The sequence below is a fragment of the Stegostoma tigrinum genome, chromosome 1, assembly GCF_030684315.1.
Source record: "Stegostoma tigrinum isolate sSteTig4 chromosome 1, sSteTig4.hap1, whole genome shotgun sequence".
Taxonomy (NCBI): Eukaryota; Metazoa; Chordata; class Chondrichthyes; order Orectolobiformes; family Stegostomatidae; genus Stegostoma; species Stegostoma tigrinum.
This window is the reverse complement of record NC_081354.1, coordinates 48773819-48795769: the sequence shown is the minus strand read 5'-3', so window position 1 is coordinate 48795769 and position 21951 is coordinate 48773819. Positions and strand designations below refer to the sequence as shown.

Sequence of the window (21951 nt, the reverse complement as noted above, 5' to 3'; positions counted from 1 at the left end):
GTATTCACTTTGATGACGCTCTTGGATTTACATAGAAATTTTCATTAAATCAATCTTGGTTTGTTTTCATTGACAAGCCAATCATTTCTGCAGTTCTTCATGTAGAGTGGCTATTCACTGCTCTGCTGGCTTAATATCCCAGAGTTGGATCACTGCCAAGCCTGCCTTCAAATTCCAAAGCTACCAATGCCCGAGCAATCCTGTGGTCTTCAACATAGCTTAAAGTCAAATTCACTAGTTCTGTTAAACGTTGTTCAACAATTGTGTTGGTGGCCAATTCACAAAGTTTAAATGTTGAAAGCACCTTGCTAACCTATACAGTAGACTAACAGTTATTGCTATGAACGATTATGTCCCAAAATGGTGTACTCCACTGCAAATGAATTCTGTTTATTGGCAGCCCATGTAATAGGAATGGAGACAGTGAGTCAGTGTTTTCCTGATGTCAGAATAGGATAAACTACATGGCAACCACCTAGAATGCTGCATCAAAACAAATATTCACTTATGTGTGCTATTAAATTGGTCAGACTTTATGTGAGTGGAACATGTTATGCTGTGAATAACATTTACATATTCTACTGATGGTATATGTTTCAGCATTACTCATTTCTCCAGAGCGTAATATCGAGAATGAAAGAAACTTACATGCGGAGTAACATCAAGTTCCCAGCTTTAAGATCAACCCAAAAGTTCAGATTTGGTACAAAAGAAACCAGCAGTCGGGACTGGTTAGGATTGGAGAAGGATACAAAAGGCACCAAAAGGAAAAATAAAGAAATTTCACAAATTTCTTATTTGCTAAATCGAAAATCAAACTTACGGAGAAGATGTGCAATCAGTGGTCTCTATATTCCCAGGAAGGACACGATTCCTCGCCTGTTCTGGGGGGCTGTTGGAGTTGGAGGATGTTGTAGTTATCGAGGAATGGGAGGAAATGGATTCCATGCTTCCACTTGGAGTATTATCTCCAACACTGTTGGGATTCTCAGCTGAAAGAGAAATAACTCCTTGAGAAAAGCCATACGTCATACAACATCATTTATGAACTGCTGAACACAATCACAAAACTGTACAAATTGTGTCAGAGTGGTTTAGAGAAAATATCCAGTGGAATCTTACACAGGACAACTGGGCAAATTGGGATAAAATGGATATTCCTAACCTTTGCTTAAATCTTGCATAAAGTTTTACACAACTATTAATATAGGAATATAGCAAATGGTACAATAATATTTCAAAAGCAAATACAGGGCAACATTGTAAAAATAAAGACAACTGCTCACATTTCATGAATATGGAAGGTGGTGTCAGTTGGCAAAAATTGTACCCCAACGTATGAAAGATTAAGAGGTACAAGTAGCATCATAGCTCAAAAATTCCTCCACCCTCAATCTTTACATCAAAAGAAAATTGTATACATAATCCTAGCAATAGTGGTAGTAGATTGCAATTGTTTTTGAAACAATCAGAGCTCTTGTTTTTCTTGATTACAACACTTAACAATGTGCAAAGCCCATTTGATCATCACCAGAATAATAACTTGCAATTATGTCATGCTTTTAATATTTGACAAGTCACATCTTAGAACTAGTGAAAAGGTTTGTTTATTTACAAAGATTTTATGGAATTAAAGGAGGAGATCGTGGAAATCTTTGTCACACAATGTGGTTGAGGGCAAAACATTGAATGTTTACAAGGAATTTAGATATGGAACAAATGGTATGGGAGAAAGGGAGAACAGGGTACTGAAATGGATGATCAGCCATAATCATACTGAATGGCAGAGCAGTCTCGATGGGTTAAATGGCCCACTTTTGCTCCTATGTCAGGTAGTCTTATGACTGAGCCTCAGACTCATTCTTGCTGCTCATTACTGACATCCACAGCCTCCATTAACAAGACCCTCTTCACTGCTGGTTCTTTCCAACGATCAGCTGGTAATGTCTGCAGGACAACCCAATCCACTGCCCCATATATATCTCCTACGTGATTGAGGCGAGATTTTCGAGAGCTCAATCTGCATTCACTTTGACATTGATGAAGTCAGTGCAAATAAAAGTGTTCTCATATTTGCCAGAGTGGCTGAATTCCCAGATGTCTGCAAATCACAGATTGCAAACATATGGCTCTCATATCAACCAGAAATCTTTGTCAATCAAAAGGGTCTATGGTTATCTCTGCGACAGACCACAATAAGAAGACACAACAAGGCCAGACCGTACATCAGAGACATATCAGATATGACCACAGGACGACTCAGCCCCTAGGTATCAGGGTAGTACACAAACCAATCACCACCCTGCAACTGCTACTGACAAAATTAAAGGCTCCCCATACCCACAACCAATAAAACAAATGTCATATACAAAATACCGTGCAAGGACTGTGACAAACATTACATAGGCCAAATTGGAAGAAAACTGATGATAAATATACACGAACGCCCACTAGCTGCTAAGAGGCACAACCATTTCTCACTGGTCTCAATACACACAGACAAAGAAGGACACTAAATCAACTGGGACAACCCATCCATAATAACAAGAGCCAAACAGAGACATGGCCAGGGAATTCCTGGAGGCCCGGCATTCCAACCAAAAGTCCATCAACAAACACTGAACTGGTCCCAATATATAAACAACTGAAAAACAAAACTGGAAGTAATGCCAACCACCCCAGCAAACCAAGGCATACAAATAACAAGTGGGACAGAACATCAACACTTCATTGGAAGTGTGACAATGTTACCGAGAAGGGTGATGAAATTTCTGCAAATAAACATACCAGCTCAGCGAGCAAGTCTGTCACCTCAAATGGGAAAGGTCTTCTCCCTGCGGTAGGGCAGTCTAAAACTAGAGTGCATGTATTTAAGGTGAGAGGGAAAGATATTAAAAGGTACCTCTAAAGGGTAACATTTTCAAGCAAAAGTTTGGGTATGTATGGAATGAGCTGCCAGAGGAAGTGGTAGAGACCAGTACAATTCCAACATTAAAAGGCACCTGAATGGGTAAATGAATAGGAAGAGTTTAGAGGGATATGGGCCAAATGCTGACAAATGGGACTAGGTTTATATAGTGTATCTGGTCGGCACGGAAGAGTTGGACCAAATGATCTGTTTCACTGCTGTATATCTCTATGACTCTAATGGTAATGGTCTGCTCTGCGTTGGGACTTGCAGGAAGGGAAAACAATGACTATCTGCTTCCTCAAAGGAGGTTGCAACAGGATGAGAAGGAACCAGGTTCCTCAGCTGGCTTCCATACAAGCTCTTGACTGACACAGTGTTTGAAACCTTATGTCATACCAATGCTGAACCATTTAAGTAACACCTTTTGCTCCTCTTCCACACTGGTCATACCATTCCCATCAAAGTCAATGTCCATCTGGAAGGAAGGAGGCAATAACGGAGACAATTGGACAATGGAACTTGGAATAAAGGACACGATTCATTTACATTAAGACAGGTGGAATTTTCATCACACCCTTCTGAAACTAAAATGCCTTTCTTTTACGTTTCTTTTTGATTTTACATGGCACTATGCCTGTGAATTCAACAAAAGCTGCTTGTTCTCCTGCTCTGGAATTCTGAAATGCCCATGGCAATGATCCTTTAATGTTTGGGACCCTGCCAAAGTGTGCCTCACCAACAGCCGTGTAGGGCCAGACTTGGTTATCAAGGGGGAAAAAAATCTGAAAGAACTGTGGATGCTGGAAATCAGAATCAAAAAGAAAACATTGCGGGAAAAATTCCACAAATCTGGCATTATCTGTCCACAAAAATCAGAGTTAATGTTTTGGATGCAGTGACCCTTCTTCAGAACTGACGATAGCTAGGAAATTTTTTTTATATCAACTAACGTTTAAAAACTAACTTTTTCTTAGCTACTGTCAGTTCTGAAGAAGAGTCAATGGACCGTGAACATTAGCTCTGCTTTCTGTCCACAGATGCTGCCAGACCTCCGACCGTCATACAACACAGAAGCAGACTCTTCGATCCAACCAGTCCATGCCGAACATAATCCCAAACTAAACTAGTCCCACCTGCCTGCTCCTGGCCCTTATCCCTCCAAACCTTTCCTATTCATGTACTTATCCAGATGTCTTCTAAATGTTGTAATTGTATCAGGATCCAGAACTTCCTCAGGAAGTTCATTCCACACGCAAACCACCCTGTGCAAAATATTTGCCTCCCATGTATTTTTTAAATCTCTCCCCTCTCACCCTAAAAACGTGTCCCCGGGCCTTGAAATCCCCCATCCTATGGAAAAACAACTACCATTAACTCTACACCTCTCATTATTTTATAAATTTCTACCAGGTTGACTCTCAACCTTCTACACTCCAATGAAAAACGTCCCCGCCTATCAAGCCTTTCTTTAGAACTCATAACTTGCAAACCCAGCAACACTCAAGTAGATCTCTTAAGAACCCTCTCCAGCTTGATAATATCCTTCCTATAAGTGGCGACCAGGACTGGTCACAGTATTCCAGAAAAGACTCAGCAATATTCTGTACAACCTCAACATGACTTCCCAACTCCCATTAGGAGCGACATGGTGGTTCAGTGGTTAGCATTGCTGCCTCACAGTGCTAGAGGCCCGGGTTTGATTCTACCCTTGGGCAACTGTCTGTGTAACGTTTGCACATTCTCCCTGTGTCTACATGGATTTCCTCCGGGTGCTACGGTTTCCTCCCACAGTCCAAAAATGTGCAGGTTAGGTGGATTGACCATGATAAATGACCCATCATGTTCAGGGGTGTGCAGATTAGGTGGATTATAGGGGAATGGGTCTGGGTGGGATGCTCTATGGATTTGTTGGGCCGAAGTGCCTGTTTCCACACTGTAGAGATTCTATATTCAAAGGACTGAGCAATGAAGGCAAGCATGACAAATGCCTTTATAACCAACCTGTCTATACATGATGCAAACTTCAAAGAACTATGTACCTGCACCCCTTGGTCCCTCTGTTCTACAACACTACCCAAGGCTCTACCACGAATTGTATAAGACGTACCCTTGTCTGTTGTGCCAAAATGCAATACCTCACGTTTATCCAGTTTGAACTTCATCTGCCATTTTACAGCCCATTGACACATTTCATCAAGATCCCTTTGTAATCTTAGAAAACCTTCTTCACTGTCTATTATGCCACCAATTTTGGTACTGTCCACAAACTTACTAACCACTCCTCCTATATTCTCAACCAAATCATTTTATATGAATGACAAACAAAAGAGGACCAAGAACTGATCCCTGTGGAACACCACTGATCACAGGTCTCCAGTCCAAAAAGCAATCCTCCACCATTAATGTCTCTGTCTCCTGCCATTAAGCCAATCATGTATCCAACTGGCAAGCTCACCCCAAATCCCATGTGACCTAACTTTATCAAATAGTCTGCCACATGGAACTTTGTTAAGTGCTTTACTAAAATCTAAATAAATAATGTCTACTGCACTGCCATCGTCAATCGTTTTGGTAACTTTCTCAAAAAAATTCAACCAGGTTTGTGAGATACAATTATCCTTCCACGAAACCATGCTGACTATCCCTAATCAATTTTTGTCTCTCTAAACGTCCATAAATCCTATCTTTTATAATCACATCCAACAATTTACTCACAAATGAAGTCAGACTCACAGGTCTATAATTCACTGGTTTCTCTTTACAACTTTCTTAAACAACAGTACAACATTCGCCATCCTCCAGTCATCAGGCACCTCACCCATAGTTACAGATGGTGCAAATATTTCTGCAATATATTCTTTTATATTCTTTAATACCTCCCAAACACCTTATTCTGTAATGTGAGCTGTTTATAAACAAAGTTTATTTCTCTGAATTCTTTAGACTCCATTTCTTTCTCCACATTAAAAACTGACAAGAGGTATTTATCTAGTATCTCTCCCATCTCCTGGGGTTCAACACAACATGTTCTTTAAGAAGCCCTATGTCCTCTCTGGTTATCCTCTTGGTCTTAATGTATTTGTAGAATCTATTTGGATTATCCATGATCTTATCTGTCTATGCTATCTCATATTCCCTCTTTGCCTTCCTGATTTCTTTCTTAAGAATGCCACTCCTTATATTGAGTTAGAGATTCAGTTGAACTAAGTTGTCTGTATCTAAAATAAGATTCTCATTTATTCTTGACTGGAACCTCAACATCTTTATTCATGCATTGTTCCTTAATCTCACTTGCCTTATCCTTCACTCTAACAGGAATATATTGCCTCAAAATCTTTTCATCACACTTTCGAATGCCTCCCACTTGTTAGACATCCTTTTGCCAGTGAACAGTCTACTCCAATCAACTCTTCAAAGTTCTTGTTTCATACCATTAAAATTTGCCTCTCTCCAATTAAAAACCTTAACTTTTATTGAAGGGTTATCCTTTTCCATAACCATTTTGAAACTTATAGAATATGATTACTAGACCAAAGTGTTCCCCCACTTCAGTCAGGTGCCCTGCCTTTTTGCCCAAAGGTCTAGTTTTGCTCCTTCTCTAACAGGAGCATCCATGTATCAATAAAGAAAATTTTACTGAACTCATTTGACAAATCCAAACCTTTAACACTACGGTAGCCCCAGTGTTCAGAAAATTAAAATCCCCCATTATTATCATTATTACATATATCCGAGATCACCCTACTTTATTTTCTTAATTTCCCTCTTACTATTCGGGGACCTATAGTACGATCCCACCAAAGTGATCTTTCCTTTATTATTTGTCATTTCTACCCATATATTTTTAAATCAGCAATTTTTCAGAAATGTCTTCCCTAGTTACAGCAGTAATGCATTCCTCAATCAAATATGTCACATTCCCCCTCCTTTCTTGCCTCCTTTTCTATCATTCCTATAGCATCTAAAACCTAAAACACTAAGCTGCCACACTTGTCCCTCTCTCAGCCAAGTTTCTGTAATAGCTATGACATCCCAATCCCATATACTTAAACATGCCCTGAGCTCATTGGCCTTACCTGAAAGACCCGCTGTATTGAAATAAATGTAATTTAGTTCTTCAGAGTTGCTGCATACTCTGCCTCTCTCTCATCTTCCTTTTCTAATTGACATGCTCTCACATTCAGAACCTTCCCCATCAATCCTTCTGTTCACACTGCTACTTAGAATTTCTCCACTCCCCCTCCCGATCAGTATAATGTCTCCCTTAATGGAATAAGCAGGACAGTCCCCTATAACAATAATTCAATTAAATCTCGTCAAATGCTGCCTAACATAAGGATCATTTCAAATGTCCAATACTGATTGGCCCTTCCATTTTCCTCAGAGACAAGCCCTTCAACAGGTTGAAAAACTGAATATCTATTTTATAGAGGAATAGCCACCGCAGACTTTTGGGCTTTTTTTTTTTACCTTTCCCAACAGTCACCCATCTATGTGACTAATCCTGCTGTGTAATAACTTTTCTACATCTACTAGACATCTCAGTCTGTACTTCATATATGACCATAATAATGTTAAGCCTAAAAAAGGAACTTTCAATAACACCTTATATACAAAATAAATTCTTTCATTTATATCAAAAGGATAACACTTAAATTAATCAACCATTTAACTGAATAACTGAATAAAAAAGACTCTTATTCATTAAGTTCCCTTATTAAAAAATAACCTCCTCCGGAGCTATGTATAAGACTTGAAACGAAAACACAACCCCTTATTTTCAAAAGGAACTTACGTTTTACAAGAGAAAAATCTTCTGCGATGTAAAAAAAATACCCTTGAAAACACTTATGCTCATATTTAACCTCTGAATTTAGAACGAAAAAAAACTCAGCCATTCATTGGAGACCCTGAAAAGTTCATTTAAAATCATTTAAAATCATTCATTTAAAGTCCGATTGAAAAAAAGTGAGACCTTTTTGGTTGGTTAAATGAAACAAAATGAATAAAAATCTTACACTAGTAAAATACAACAATGGTAATAACTGTTTAAAAAATACATAATAAATTTCTAAGCCCACAATCCCAGGAGCAGCAGCAAGATCCATGCTGCCTCCTTCAGATATCTTCTGCTACTTTATCAACATCCGAGCCACTAAAGAATCAATGAATACCAGGCTACAGTTTATTAGGATGTTTTAAAATTTTTAAGTTATTATCGGAAGCAAATTTTGCAGCCTGTTTAAATATTGAAAAGCTTAAAAAATACTGAGCTTTCCCAGCACTTTCTGTTTTTGTTGGTTATCGAGACACTGTGACTGGGAATAGGCAATAAGATGCCAAGAAGACCCCAAGTGACAAAATGGCTTTGCTATCTGCTGTTGGCACCCCTCCTCTGAGCTGAGTGGCTTCATTTAGCTTTTGCCCTTTGCTTTAGACCATATCTCAAGAATGACTAGTTAGATGGGACACTTGATGGTTGCTGTGGAGCCATATCATAATAAAACTCAACATCTCCATGAACAAAGGAGATAAGCAGGCTAAACAGAAATTGCAACCTTTACAAAACTTTGGAATAAAGCCAACTTTTCAGTTGAAAACAGAAAATGCTGGAAATACGCAGGAGGTCAGACAGCAACAGTGAAGGGAGAACAGTTAAAGTTTCTAATCATGGGTCTTTAATCAGAACTTGGAAAAGTTAGTAGTATTGGAGGCTCTAAAAAAGGGCCGGGTAGGATGAGGACAAAGGAAGATCTGCGATCGGCAGACATTAAACACCATGCCATTCTTTTCATAACAGATGTCATTGTCTCTAGTGATCTTCCCTTCATAATATTCAACTCAGTTCCTCATACTATACAACTTATTTTTCCCTCCTTGCCAATATCCACAAGCAATACTGCCTTATAAATCTTCCATATCAGCCAGTATCTGTCCTGCTGAACTGATTTTTCCACATTGATTGTATTTTTCCTCCCTTTGTCAAGTTTCAACATCTTGACTCTTCCATTATCCTCCATCACTTAAATAGTTTCCAATTTGGTGCACTAACCACCTTCTCTGCACAAAGATGTCTGAACTCCACACAACTTCATCCTCCAACAGGACAGGCTGAGGGCTCTCTGCTACATCCAGAGTGAAAAAGTATTCCCAAGAACATCAACAAACTTAGTCAAATGCAGTTTCTGACCCAGATATTCCAACTGCAATAAACATGAGTCACCTGATGACTCAAAAGTCATGTGTCCATTCTTGCTGTCATCATGGTTGCATACCTCCGTCCACAAAGGAGCTGGCAGATTCTTTCAACAGTTTCATCAATTTGTCCTTCAGTACAGTACCTGGGTTACTGAGACGCCATCCCAAGGGAGTGACATTGATGCCATGGAACAGAAACCTGCTGTCCTTTCTCAGATTTACAGCCAATCTGCCAGTAATCATCATGTCATCTCTCAGTCCAGACTGCTGCTAGCCGAGCCAAAGTGGTGCTGTTAGAAATTCGGTCTGCTCAGCATAGAATTGCTCAGTGACCTGAAAATTCATCTGTAGTTTCTCCCACTGAAGACCAGTAGCATTTCATCAGACATGCTGTTGTCATTGGAGTAGCATACCAACACATGAATTAGGAGCAGTAGACCATTTAGCCCTCTAAATCAAAACCAGAAATTGTTGAAAAAACCAAGCAGGTTTGGCAGCATCTGTGCAGTGAAACCAGAGTTAACATTTTGGATCCTTCAACTGAAGTATCATTTATCCTTCTTAGTTTGTTCCACCATTTAATAAGACCATGGCTTATCTGATTGTGGTCTCAACTCCATCTTTGCACCAATTCTGACAACCCTGGACTCACTTGTTGACCAAGAATTGACTTGCCTAGAGAATATTCAATTAATCTGCCTCCACCACTCTCTGGGAAATGGAGTCTGAAAGCTGCAAAACTTGTAAACAAATTTCTCCTCATCACTATTAAAACGTGACAGCCTTTACTTTTGAATTATGTTCCTAGTTCTTGTCTTTCCCACAATGGAAAACATTCTTTCAGCATCTACCTTACACAAGATCCTGAAGAAACTTGATACTTCAAAAAAAAAATAACCTCACATTCTTCTGAACTCCAATGGATATGGGCCCCGCCTGTACAACCTTTCCTCGTGAGGTAATCCCATCATTTCAGCTATCAGTCAAATCAAGCATCCAAAATTTATTTAGTCCTCTAGTTGTGCTCAAATCAACAGCCTGTACATGCCTACCAATTATATTACGCAGAACAAGACAAGGTCATCGTTAAGGAGACACCAAGGGAATTTGCAAGAGTGAGTAATTAAATTCCTAAAATAAACACAAAAGAACCATGGATACTCCCTGTTCAGCATTCTGCTGGTATTGTTCCTCCTTGGACACCTTGGTCCATTCTTCATATCACCTCATGGCACCCACCCATGCAATCGCAGAAGGTGTGACACATGTATATTTGCCTCCTCCCCCCTCACTACCCAACACCAGACAGACCATCCAAGCAAAGCCATGATTTACCTGCACTTCATTCAATCTAGACTATCCATACTGGCTATTTACAACGTGGTCTTCTGTATACTGGGGAGACAGAACTGGGGTTGATCACTTTGTTGAACTCCTACGCTTGGTCCATAAGAGTGCTCCGGAGCTTTGAGTTGCTTGCCATTCCAACACATCACCACGCTCCCTCACCAGCACTTCTGTCTTAGATCTGCTTTAATGCTCCAGCAAGGTTTGACACAAGATGGAGGAACACCACCTTATCTTCCACTTGGGGACCGTACAGCCTTCAAGACTCAATACTGAACTTAACAACTGCAAAATATGAACATCTATATCCGTATCAGTTACGCTCCCCACATACTCCTAGGTCCTGAGCTGTACAAGTTGCTCCCTGCACAGCCAACCCACTTTCAACTATTCAGACTTCTTGAAGGCACCCTAACTAGCATTTATTTGTCTCATGGCTTAGCAGCTCTCTTTGGTTCTCTCTCTCTCTCTCTCTCTCTCTCTCTCTCTCTCTCTGGGCCAGGTCTCCATATATTCTATTCACTTCCTAACACCGTCATCAGCATAAATACCACTCTTTCTCGGCTATTTTCAATTGTGACTAAGGGTTTCGAAATGTTCATTCTATTTTTCTCTCCACAGATGCTGCTTGACCCACTGTGTGTCACCAGTATTTCTGTTTTTGGTTAGTTCTGAACCCTGGCGGTCTTCATAAAATCAAAAAAAAAGTCAAAAACTAATATATACAGTGTACAAGGATGTAATACTTTAACCCGATTGACAATATCATAAGATAAGTATTATGGTACTCTACTTCTCCGCAGCACATTACGAGCACAATAACTCCATGTCAATGCCATCTGGACTGATAGGAAACACTTCAATATCTGAAATATAATCTGTTTAAGGGACTGTTAAACCCATTAACTGCCTGCAGAAGACAGCTTCTTTATCCCTCTGCACTCTCCCTCAACAATTTCAATGGTAACATAAGAGGATTTAGTCACCTTTCAGTTCAAGCTAGAGCTTAACACCTGGAATATTAATTCATTTCATCATTTTCAAATGTTGGCGGACATGCTTTAACCTCTGCTTAATGTGGAATGTCAAGAGGATCCCCCTCGTTCTCACACACCACCCTACCAACCTCCGGATACAACACATTATCCTCCGACACTTCCGCCATTTACAATCCGACCCCACCACCCAAGACATTTTTCCATCCCCTCCCCTGTCTGCTTTCCGGAGAGACCACTCTCTCCGTGACTCCCTTGTTCGCTCCACACTGCCCTCCAACCCCACCACACCCGGCACCTTCCCCTGTAACCGCAGGAAATGCTACACTTGTCCCCACACCTTCTCCCTCACCCCCATCCCAGGCCCCAAGATGACATTCCACATTAAGCAGAGGTTCACCTGCACATCTGCCAATGTGGTATACTGCATCCACTGTACCCGGTGCGGCTTCCTCTACATTGGGGAAACCAAGCGGAGGCTTGGGGACCGCTTTGCAGAACATCTCCGCTCAGTTCGCAACAAACAACTGCACCTCCCAGTCGCAAACCATTTCCACTCCCCCTCCCATTCTCTTGATGACATGTCCATCATGGGCCTCCTGCACTGCCACAATGATGCCACCCGAAGGTTGCAGGAACAGCAACTCATATTCCGCCTGGGAACCCTGCAGCCATATGGTATCAATGTGGACTTCACCAGTTTCAAAATCTCCCCTTCCCCTACTGCATCCCTAAACCAGCCCAGTTCATCCCCTCCCCCCACTGCACCACACAACCAGCCCAGCTCTTTCCCCCCCCCCACCCACTGCATCCCAAAACCAGTCCAACCTGTCTCTGCCTCCCTAACCGGTTCTTCCTCTCACCCATCCCTTCCTCCCACCCCAAGCCGCACCCCCAGCTACCTACTAACCTCATCCCACCTCCTTGACCTGTCCGTCTTCCCTGGACTGACCTATCCCCTCCCTATCTCCCCACCTACACTCTCTCCACCTATCTTCTTTACTCTCCATCTTCGGTCCGCCTCCCCCTCTCTCCCTATTTATTCCAGTTCCCTCCCCCCATCCCCCTCTCTGATGAAGGGTCTAGGCCCGAAACATCAGCTTTTGTGCTCCTGAGATGCTGCTTGGCCTGCTGTGTTCATCCAGCCTCACATTTTAATATGTTGGAATTTAATGTTTGGAGTATCAATCCTTGCACATACTTGGGACTGGGCAGGATGCTCTTTGGACAGTCAGTGTGGACCAACTGTGCTGAATGGCCTGCTTTCACACTAATGTTTCACGTTTAAAGTTTTTGGGAAGATTTGTAGCTCAGGTTGTGGATGAGGTTGTAGACTTGCTCGCTCAGCCCATGTGTTTGATTGCAGATGTTTCATCGCCTTGCTATGTAACATAGTCAGTGTCCCTCCGGTAAAGCTTTGGTGTTCTGTCCCAATTGTTATTTATATGCCTCAGTTCGCTGTGGAGGTTGGTATTACCTTTGGTTCTGTTCTTCAGTGGTTTGTATATCGGGTCCAGTTAAATGTGTTTGGCGATGGAGTTCCGGTTGAAATACCAGCCCTCCAGGAATTCCCTGGCATGTCTGTTTGGCTTGAGCTATTATGGATGTGCTGTCCCAGTCAAATTAGTGTCCTTTGTCTGTGTGTATTGAGGCCACTGAGAATTGGTCATGTCTCTTGGTGGCTGTTTAGTGTTCGTGTATCCTTACTGTCAGTTTTCTTCCAGTTTGGCTGTTGTAATGTTTCTCTCAGCCCTTGCATGGTATTTTGTATATTACGTTGGTTTTATAGGTTGTGTGTACAGGATCCTGTATGTTCGTCCGTAGCTGTTGCATGCTAGAGGTTGGTTTGTGGGTCATCCTGATACCTAGGGGTCTGAATAGTCTTGTGGTCATCTCTGATAACGTCTCTGATGTTTGGTAGGGTGACTAGAGTGTCTGGCTGTGTTGTGTCTTCTTGTTGTGGTCTATCACTGAGGTAATGGCGATTGTGCTTTTTGGGTATTCATTCCTTTTAAATACTCCATGTAAGTGTTCCTGTTCGGTTTTGCATCATTCCAGGTTGCGGCAGTGTGTTGTTGCCCGTTTGAATAATGTTCTGACGCAGCACCATTTATGGGTGTTGGAGTGGGTACTGGTGTAATTAAGTAAGTGGTCCGTATGGGTGGTTTTTCTGCGTACACTGGTCTGGAGTTCCCCGTTATTCTTAAGTTCCACCATTATGTCTAGGAAGGGCAGTCGGATATTGTTATCTTCTTTCGTGAATTTTATTCCATTAAGGATGGTGTTTCTGTGCTGGTGGGTCTTTTCTAGTCTTGTGCGTTTGATAATCACGAAGGTGTCATCTACAAAGCGGACCCAGAGTTTGGGTTGTATAGTGGGAAGCACTGTCCATTCTAGCCACAAAAAGTGTAAAATATAAACCACCAATGAATAATCCACAGGCACGGCAAACAGCTACATAGAATGGTCACAAAATGATAAGGCTTACGATCAATGATGCCCACATACTGCCTCCACATGGATGAGTGGGAAACTGTGTGCCACAATACATTGTACTCCAATGCAACTGACCAAGAATGGACAACCACACTGGAACAAGCCATCACCATACAACAGCAAAAGACCAGAACAAAGAAAAGAATAGCCCTACAAGAACCATCCAAACTCACCCACAACATCGTCACAGACAATACAGAAACATGGATCAAAAACATCTCAGACTGACCACTTACAGACACTGAGAAGACCGTCCTAGTATGTGGACTGAATTACAACTACAGAGACATCAAAATAAACTGACTTCCTGGCTGTACTGGAATCAACACTAAAGAGCAACGGACTCACAGAGGAAATACAACAGACCATCAGACAGACAGCAGTCCCAACACTGAGCAGAAACAGTAAGCGGAACACATTTAACACAGAAGAGAAGAAAGCCCTGGAAATACTCAAGAAAGACAGAAACATCATAGCCTTACCAGCAGACGAAGGACGCATGACAGTACTCCTTAATAGAGTCCAGTGCATCGAGAAAGCTAACTTACTACTAGCACATACTGACACCTACCAACAGATGGTGATAGGCCAATACCACAGAGAAGCGGATTACAATGACCCTGAAGAAATTACACAATTTAGGAAATATCAGCAAGACTGGCTACCAAAAAATGAAGCCAGAGGTTATCCAATACACCCCACTTCTATGGACTCTCTAAGGAACACAAGCCCCATTGTCTCACTACAATGCAAACCAACATATAGACTGGCCAAAGAACTACAACAAAAATTGAAATACTTAGCTGACACCACTACCCAATCCATCCACTCCTCCCAAAAATTCCTCAATATTATCAAGGACACCCGAAGAGAAGAGGACTTGATAATGATCAACATAACATTACTATTTACATCCATAAACATCAACCTAGCCACAGACAATTGCCACACTGCTGGACGAATCGGGAAGGCGGACATTTCACGAGACCAACAGCATCAACAAGGACAGCAGACACCCTGAAACTGCTGGATCCGTGCCTCATAACCTAGTTCACCTTCAATGGCCATACATTCAAGCAAATCAATGGAACCCCAATGTGATCCCCACTATCAGGACTGATCGCATAGGCAGAAATGCAAAGGTTAGAATAGGCAGCACTCCCCACTGTACAGCCCAAACTCTGGGTCCACTATGGAGATGATACCTTTGTGATTATCAAACACAGAAGACTAGAAGAAACCCACCGACATACAAACAACATCCTCAACAGAATAAAATTCACGAAAGGAAATGATAACAATAACGGACTACCCTTCAGACATAATGGTAGATCATAAGAACATAAGGGAACTCCAGACTAACGTATATAGAAAGACCATCCATATGGACCAGATACTTAATTACACCAGCAACCACCCTAACACCCATAAATAGAGCTGCATTGGGATGTTATTCAAAAGACCCTGAACACACCAACACTGCAGCAACCCGGAACAGGAGAACTTACACAGAGTTTTTAAAAAGAATGGACATCCAAAAAGCACACAGTCTGTCATTACCTCTGTGACAGACAAGAAAACAGAACACAATTCACCTTACCTTACATCAGAGATGACCACACAACTACTCAGACCCCTTGGTATCAGGGTAGCCCACAACCAACAACCACTCTGCGACAGCTACTGACTAACATAAAAAATCCCATACTCACAATCAACAGAACAAATGTAATATACAAAATATCACGCAAGGACTGTGAGAAGCATGACTAAAGCCAAACAGGAAGAAAACTGACAATAAGGATACAGTAACACCAACTAGCCACCAACAGACACAACCAATTCTCACTGGTCTCAATACACACAGGCAAAGAAGGACACTAATTTGACTGAGACAACACATCCGCAATGGCACAAGCCAAATAGAGACATGCCAGGGAATTCCTGAAGGCCTGGCATTCCAACTGGAACTTCATCAACAAAAGACACTGAACTGGAACCATTGTACACACCACTGAGAAACAGAACAAGAAGTCGTACCAACCATCCCAACAAACTGAGGCATATAAGTAACAAGCGGGACAGAACACTATTGCTTCACCAGAGGTGCACTGATGATGTTATGTCTGCAATCATATAAACCAGCTCGACGAGCAAGTCTACACCCTCAATATTCCACGTCTTATTTCTTCTGCTACTCTGGTTATAAACAACAAACAAAAAAGACTAGACAATAAACCTGGGATTTTGTAGTTATTTTCAATCAAGAGCAAGGAGGTTATGCTGGAACAGCATAAAACATTGGTTAGGCCACTGCTAAAGCTTAGTTCACAGTTGAAGTATCCAGTCTGTAGGAGGATTGTGACAACACTGGAGAAGGTGCAAAGGAGATTTACCAGGATGCTGCTTGGGTTGGAGAGTTTCAATCATGAAGACTGATTGGATAGGCCAGGGTTATTTTGTTTACAGTACAGGAGAATGAGAGGGGACATAGTTAAGATATATAAAATGAGTGACATAGGTAGAGTTGGCTGAAAGAAATTTTGTCCCTTGATAGAAGGATCAATCACCAGGAGCATAGATTTAAAGGTAAGAGGCAGAACATTTAGAGGAGATGCAAGGAAACCTCCTTCACCCAGAGGGTGGTAGGAATCTGCAATTCACTGTCTGCGATGCTGATAGAGGCAGAAACCCTCTTAATGTTTAAGTATTTAGATGTGCTTTTGTGATGCTAAAGCATACACAGCAATGGGCCAACTGTTCGACAAAGGGATTAGAGTAGTTATGTTGCTGTTTTTGACTGGCACACCATGGTGGGCCGAAGGGTCTTTCCCTCTGCTGTAGGTGTCTACCACTCAATCTTTTTGACATGTCATGACAAAGCTCTGGGGAAGGGAGAACTTCACCCCAGACCTTCTCATCCACAGGACACTACTTTGGCAGAACTAGAGCCCTCCTGGGATCCTGTAACAGGCATGACTCAGCTACTGATCGCTTTAACTATCTGAGCTCTCTCTCAGAAGAGCCACACGATTTATTATGCTCACAGGGATAATCGGCACATGATCAATTAATGGGTACGATGCTAATTAATTCAGAGAGAACAATTACTACACCATTCATTTCCTAGAGAAAATTTATTGAATAGAGATGAGATTTGAAAAGGTACACTTTGTTCATAATTAGGCTGTTCCCATTAAGAGATTTGCACTGTATTTTGAAAAGTTCTATCAAAAACATTTGGTTTTAAGCTTTATGTATAATCATTGTTTTAACGTGCACCTGTGAAAAGCATGGAAGTGAGAGCACGGATAAGCATTATGTGCAATATTTTTAAATGGTTACGTTAACACGAGAGGATATGCCCCACAATTAAGTACTAGTTTAAAACATGTAGCTTTTGAGAGTTTCATGTATCACCCCCTTGCTGATGGCTGCTTTATAGCACTACTGGAGTTCCAAACTTTTTAAGCGTTCTATTTACTCAACAATCTTCAAATTAATCCAAACATTTTAGCTTGCTTATAAAACAGTCCACTGTCGATCAGTCTTTTGCTTCCAAATCTACTAACTTAGGAGGTATGGAGGGATTGATGCCTTGCTTTGGCTGGTATCTTTGCTTAAAACGATATACCAAAGTTCCATAATCCTGCTCAACAAGACATAAAGGATTCCCATGTGTGAATGAGCATCCAGTGTCAATGTTGTTCCCCATGATTCTGATGCTGCTGTTGGAACCCTACTCCTCAGACACACACTGCAGTGTCCTGAACACAGATCTTCAATCTGTCACATCCAACAAAGCCCAAAGAGACAGGCAAAACCTGTGACAAAAGGCCAAATTATGGGGTCAGTTGTTTACCAGGCCTCGCTGTGGTAAATTGGCTACAATGTTTTATCATAAAATTGGGCACTGTGGTTATGTTACTGCACTAGGAACCAGAGGTCTGAGCTATTAATCCACAGAATCAAAATCAACTCTCACTGTGGCAATTAAATAGTTTCAAATTCTCTAAAAACGTGACCCTGAAACTCTTCTAAAAACACAACTCGTTTATTAGTGCCCTCTAAGGATGAAAACTTTCCACTTCCATTGGGACAGGCCTATATACGTGAATCAAATCCCACATTGATGTGATTGACTCTTTACTATCTCTTGAATAGCTTAACAAGCAATTTTGTTGCACCTAACTATAACAAAAGTCACAAGACTGAAGTGGGAACCACCACCAAAGAGGAATAGGCTGAGAGTTTGACCCTGTTAGTAATTTTCATATCCTGAAAAATGATTGATAAAATAGAGTAACTGCAATTCAAGAGTAATTCAGAATTGAATTGCTATTTAAGACTTCCTGAGAATATAAAATAGATCAATTTCATTCTTCTAAATTAATATCAACAGAGACAGCTCCAAATTAAAGTTAAGATGCATCCTCCTTGAGGACTTAGTTGATCATTCAAAGATCATAATATGTTGCCTTATTGGCGGCGCCTTTGATAAACATCTCTGCCTCATCAAAATGAAAAATGTCAGTCAGCCAAGCATCAAATTTATTTCTTAAAAATTAATTAGTCTGTCACTGTTTGGTAAGTTTTAGGTCATGCCAAACAGGTTTCTCTGAACTGTGGAAAACTACTGCAATGTAGCACACATTGGAATTATTTTTGAATCATTACCTTGCACACCAGGATGCCAAAAACGCTCAATTACAGTGTTAAGTACTCCACATTACGAATTTGACACAATCTTTCTCATGCGTATTAATATGGACTATGTTCCTGTGATTAATTTGTTACTTTTCTTACAACGGTGACTATGTGACACAAATACTTCAGTGATTGCAAAGCATTTATAAAGACATCAGTTAGTCATACAAAATCAAGTCCTTCATTTTTCCCTATTGTATTATTTGTTGCCTTTTTTATGCTTGTGTCATGTTTACGACCAAGCAAAGTCAATAATATGAGCCTGCATTATTATGTTATTTCCTATCTCTTACATAATCTATCCTTGTAGCAATACCAATGGCCTACTGGATTAATTTTCTTTTTCTAAAATCCATCACAGCACCTTGCTTGAATTTTCACAACTTTATTGTTAGAGTTTGCCACCCAAATATTCGACACAGTAATGCTGTACTTATTTGAATTGATTAATAAATGTTTTAGAAATTTTCTCTGCATGCAAGTTATTACAGAAAGGATACATACAAATAAAAGAATTTACATCGAATTGTGTATATTCTTAGGATGTCTCAAAGTTAATTATGTGATTGTTGTTCATGACTAGTGGTATGTAGGCAAATGTTTCAAACAACTTATATAGAAAGTATGATCTCTTGGACAGCAATGAGATAACTTATCATTCTGTAACTTATTTTGATAATGTTACTTGACATATAAATATGGATCCCGAGGAGTTTTATGATGAAATCTTTACATCCATCTGAACAAATAGTCAACACCATAGTTTAAGATGTCATCTGCAAATAGTATTGATAACAAATTTGTGTTCTTCCAGCACTACACTTAATTGTCAATCTAAATTACGTGATCAAGTTCTGGAGTGGAGTTTGTACCATCTGAATCATGGGTAACACCAATTATCCAAGCTGATTTGTGATTAACAAACAGAATGCCAAACAATAAGACTTTTTCACTTTGTTCGTCAATCATAAGAATGATTATTTATACCAAATATCAATTAAGTATGAGGCTTACTGAAGCAGGAGACCCATGCCTGAAATAATTCTCATTGGGAATGCTTAAGGCAAAGGAAACTGCTGAAATGATGACTAAGGTAAGAGCTAGAATTAATGTAACTTATCTTTTATAAAATGAATGTCAGTACAACATTGCTACCTCGAATGCAATAGAAATCAAATCATTTGAAGGGAGAAAAGAACAGGGAACGTCCCATTATTGTGCTGAATTGAGAAAAGCAAATGTCACAATGGAAATTTAAGATAATCTGAGTCATCGCTTAGTTTCAGTCTTAGCTCAGTGATAGCACCTTTTAAATTTACAGTTAGCAGGCTGGGATTTCAACACATAACCTACACTGAAACTTTAGCTCAGTACTGAGGGACAGCTGAACTGTCTAAGATGTTCGACTAAAAGGCCATCTAACTGTTCAAATGAATGAAGAAGTGTCTGGTAATTTGCTTGGTATCCTAGCTAAAACTAATCTACCAAGTAAACAGGTTAATTGATCATTTATCTCATTGTTGATTGTGGGATTTTATCATGTACAAGCTGGATGCATCATTTTCTGGCATAAACGAGTAATTGCAATTCAAAAACATTCAACCGACTGTGAAATATTTTAGAACCTCATGAACACATTAGAAGGTGCTTTATAAATTCAAAACTTTTTAATTTCATACGTCGAAGGTCATTTACATTGTGGCGCAATACTATATGCTGACTCTGAAACATTCAACAGATGAAAACTTTGCTTGTTTAAATGAAAGCTCAGAAGTTTTTTTGTTAAGATTTAAAGGAAATGATAAAAGGAAAATTATAAGAGAAAGGTAGGTACCTCAATGGTCTTTTGCTGTCGTTACATTTTGTAGTTACTGATCTTGAAATATTAAAAATCTGATCTCTGAAACCTGTTCAGTAACAGACTACAGTGGAACTGAGTGGCACATTTTGCAAACAAAGTAAACTTTCAACAAAGAGATACTACACAGGTCACCATGTTGACAGATACTGGCAGAATACAGATTTCACCTCCTGGCATAAACCCCACCAGAATGATAGTAGAATAAACACCAATAGATGGAAAATGAGGATGAGGCCAGTCAATGAAGAGTTGGAAAGTTACATTTAAAGAAGGAACTGGAATAGAAAAATGTGACTTGGGCTGAAGAAAAAGAGATTGTGATAGACTGGGGCAGTGGCAGAGTGCTGCCGTCCACAGATTCTTCAGTCCTATGCAGGACAAAACCTATGTCCGTCACTACTGGAGCTTGGATTCAAATGCAGCCCAAACTGATGAGATTAAAGTTTCCTCTCTGTGCCATTCATTACGGTTCTCGTTTGGGCGAAGTCAATCAAGTTGTTGGAAGTCATGGCTGTATGCTAAAGGGGCTGACTGTAAATTAGGAATCTTATTCAGGCTTGTGAAGTTGGATGGGTGTTGCAAGAACAGAGGAATAAATTCAGTCAGAGGCTGGAATTTCAGCAATTCACTACAAAAAATGTCCTCTCAGCTCACCCAATTCCTCATGGGAAAAGTTCCATAAAAATATCAAAATAAAACTATTAAAACAGTATTTAGACTGATAATTTTGCAGTCTGCCATCAGGATGCATTGTCTTATTAACATTTACAATTTGTTACCCTATTCACTGACAAGGCTTTGGCCCTTTTAATGTTCAAATAAATAAGGTCAACAGATGGGGTCAAAATTATCAACAAGCATGGATATGGTTAGGTTTATTTTCTTTTCTAGACATCTGTTCTAACTACTCAAGTCCATAATATGTCAATGAATTACAAGCAAATTTCAATCTCAAAGCGCAAATGATGACAGATTTTATTAAGTGTAGTTAGATGTGTGAAAGCCTGAAGAATTTTTTCAAATCACAACCTCAAAAGGAACTAACTGGATTGAAACTTGGCATCGACATTAAAAAAATTCTGTTTCAAAACCATTTGAGGATTTTTTTTTTAAAAAGGAAACATTGCACATTTGCAAGGGATAACATGGGTCAGCAGGTTAGCGCACGATTCATTTTAGTTGGTGGCCATGATCCAAGAGTTAGACTGAACTTAATCCAGACTGACGTGATGAAATGACTTTCTTTTTACAGCCTCTATAAATTGGCTCTAATGAGTTGGGATAGTCTTAATTCATTTCCTCTGTCATGCCTCCTTGGTCTAGCATGCTGAAAATCAAATTCTGCTATTTCTAAAGTCATAGAACATAGAAAAATACAGCACAGTACAGGCCTTCGGCCCACGATGTTGTGCCATGGAAGAATCCTAATCCAAACA

General features: G+C 40.2%; 1 protein-coding gene across 1 annotated transcript in view; it reads right to left on the bottom strand.

Moving 5' to 3' along the window:
- Nucleotides 1–21951, bottom strand: part of arhgap10 (Rho GTPase activating protein 10) — a 205285-nt gene that overhangs the window by 13218 nt on the left and 170116 nt on the right. Inside the window, exon 20 of the mRNA XM_059645226.1 lies at nt 824–992. Within this exon, the coding sequence (XP_059501209.1) occupies nt 824–992 (169 nt within the window). The remainder of the gene's footprint in view (nt 1–823; nt 993–21951) is intronic.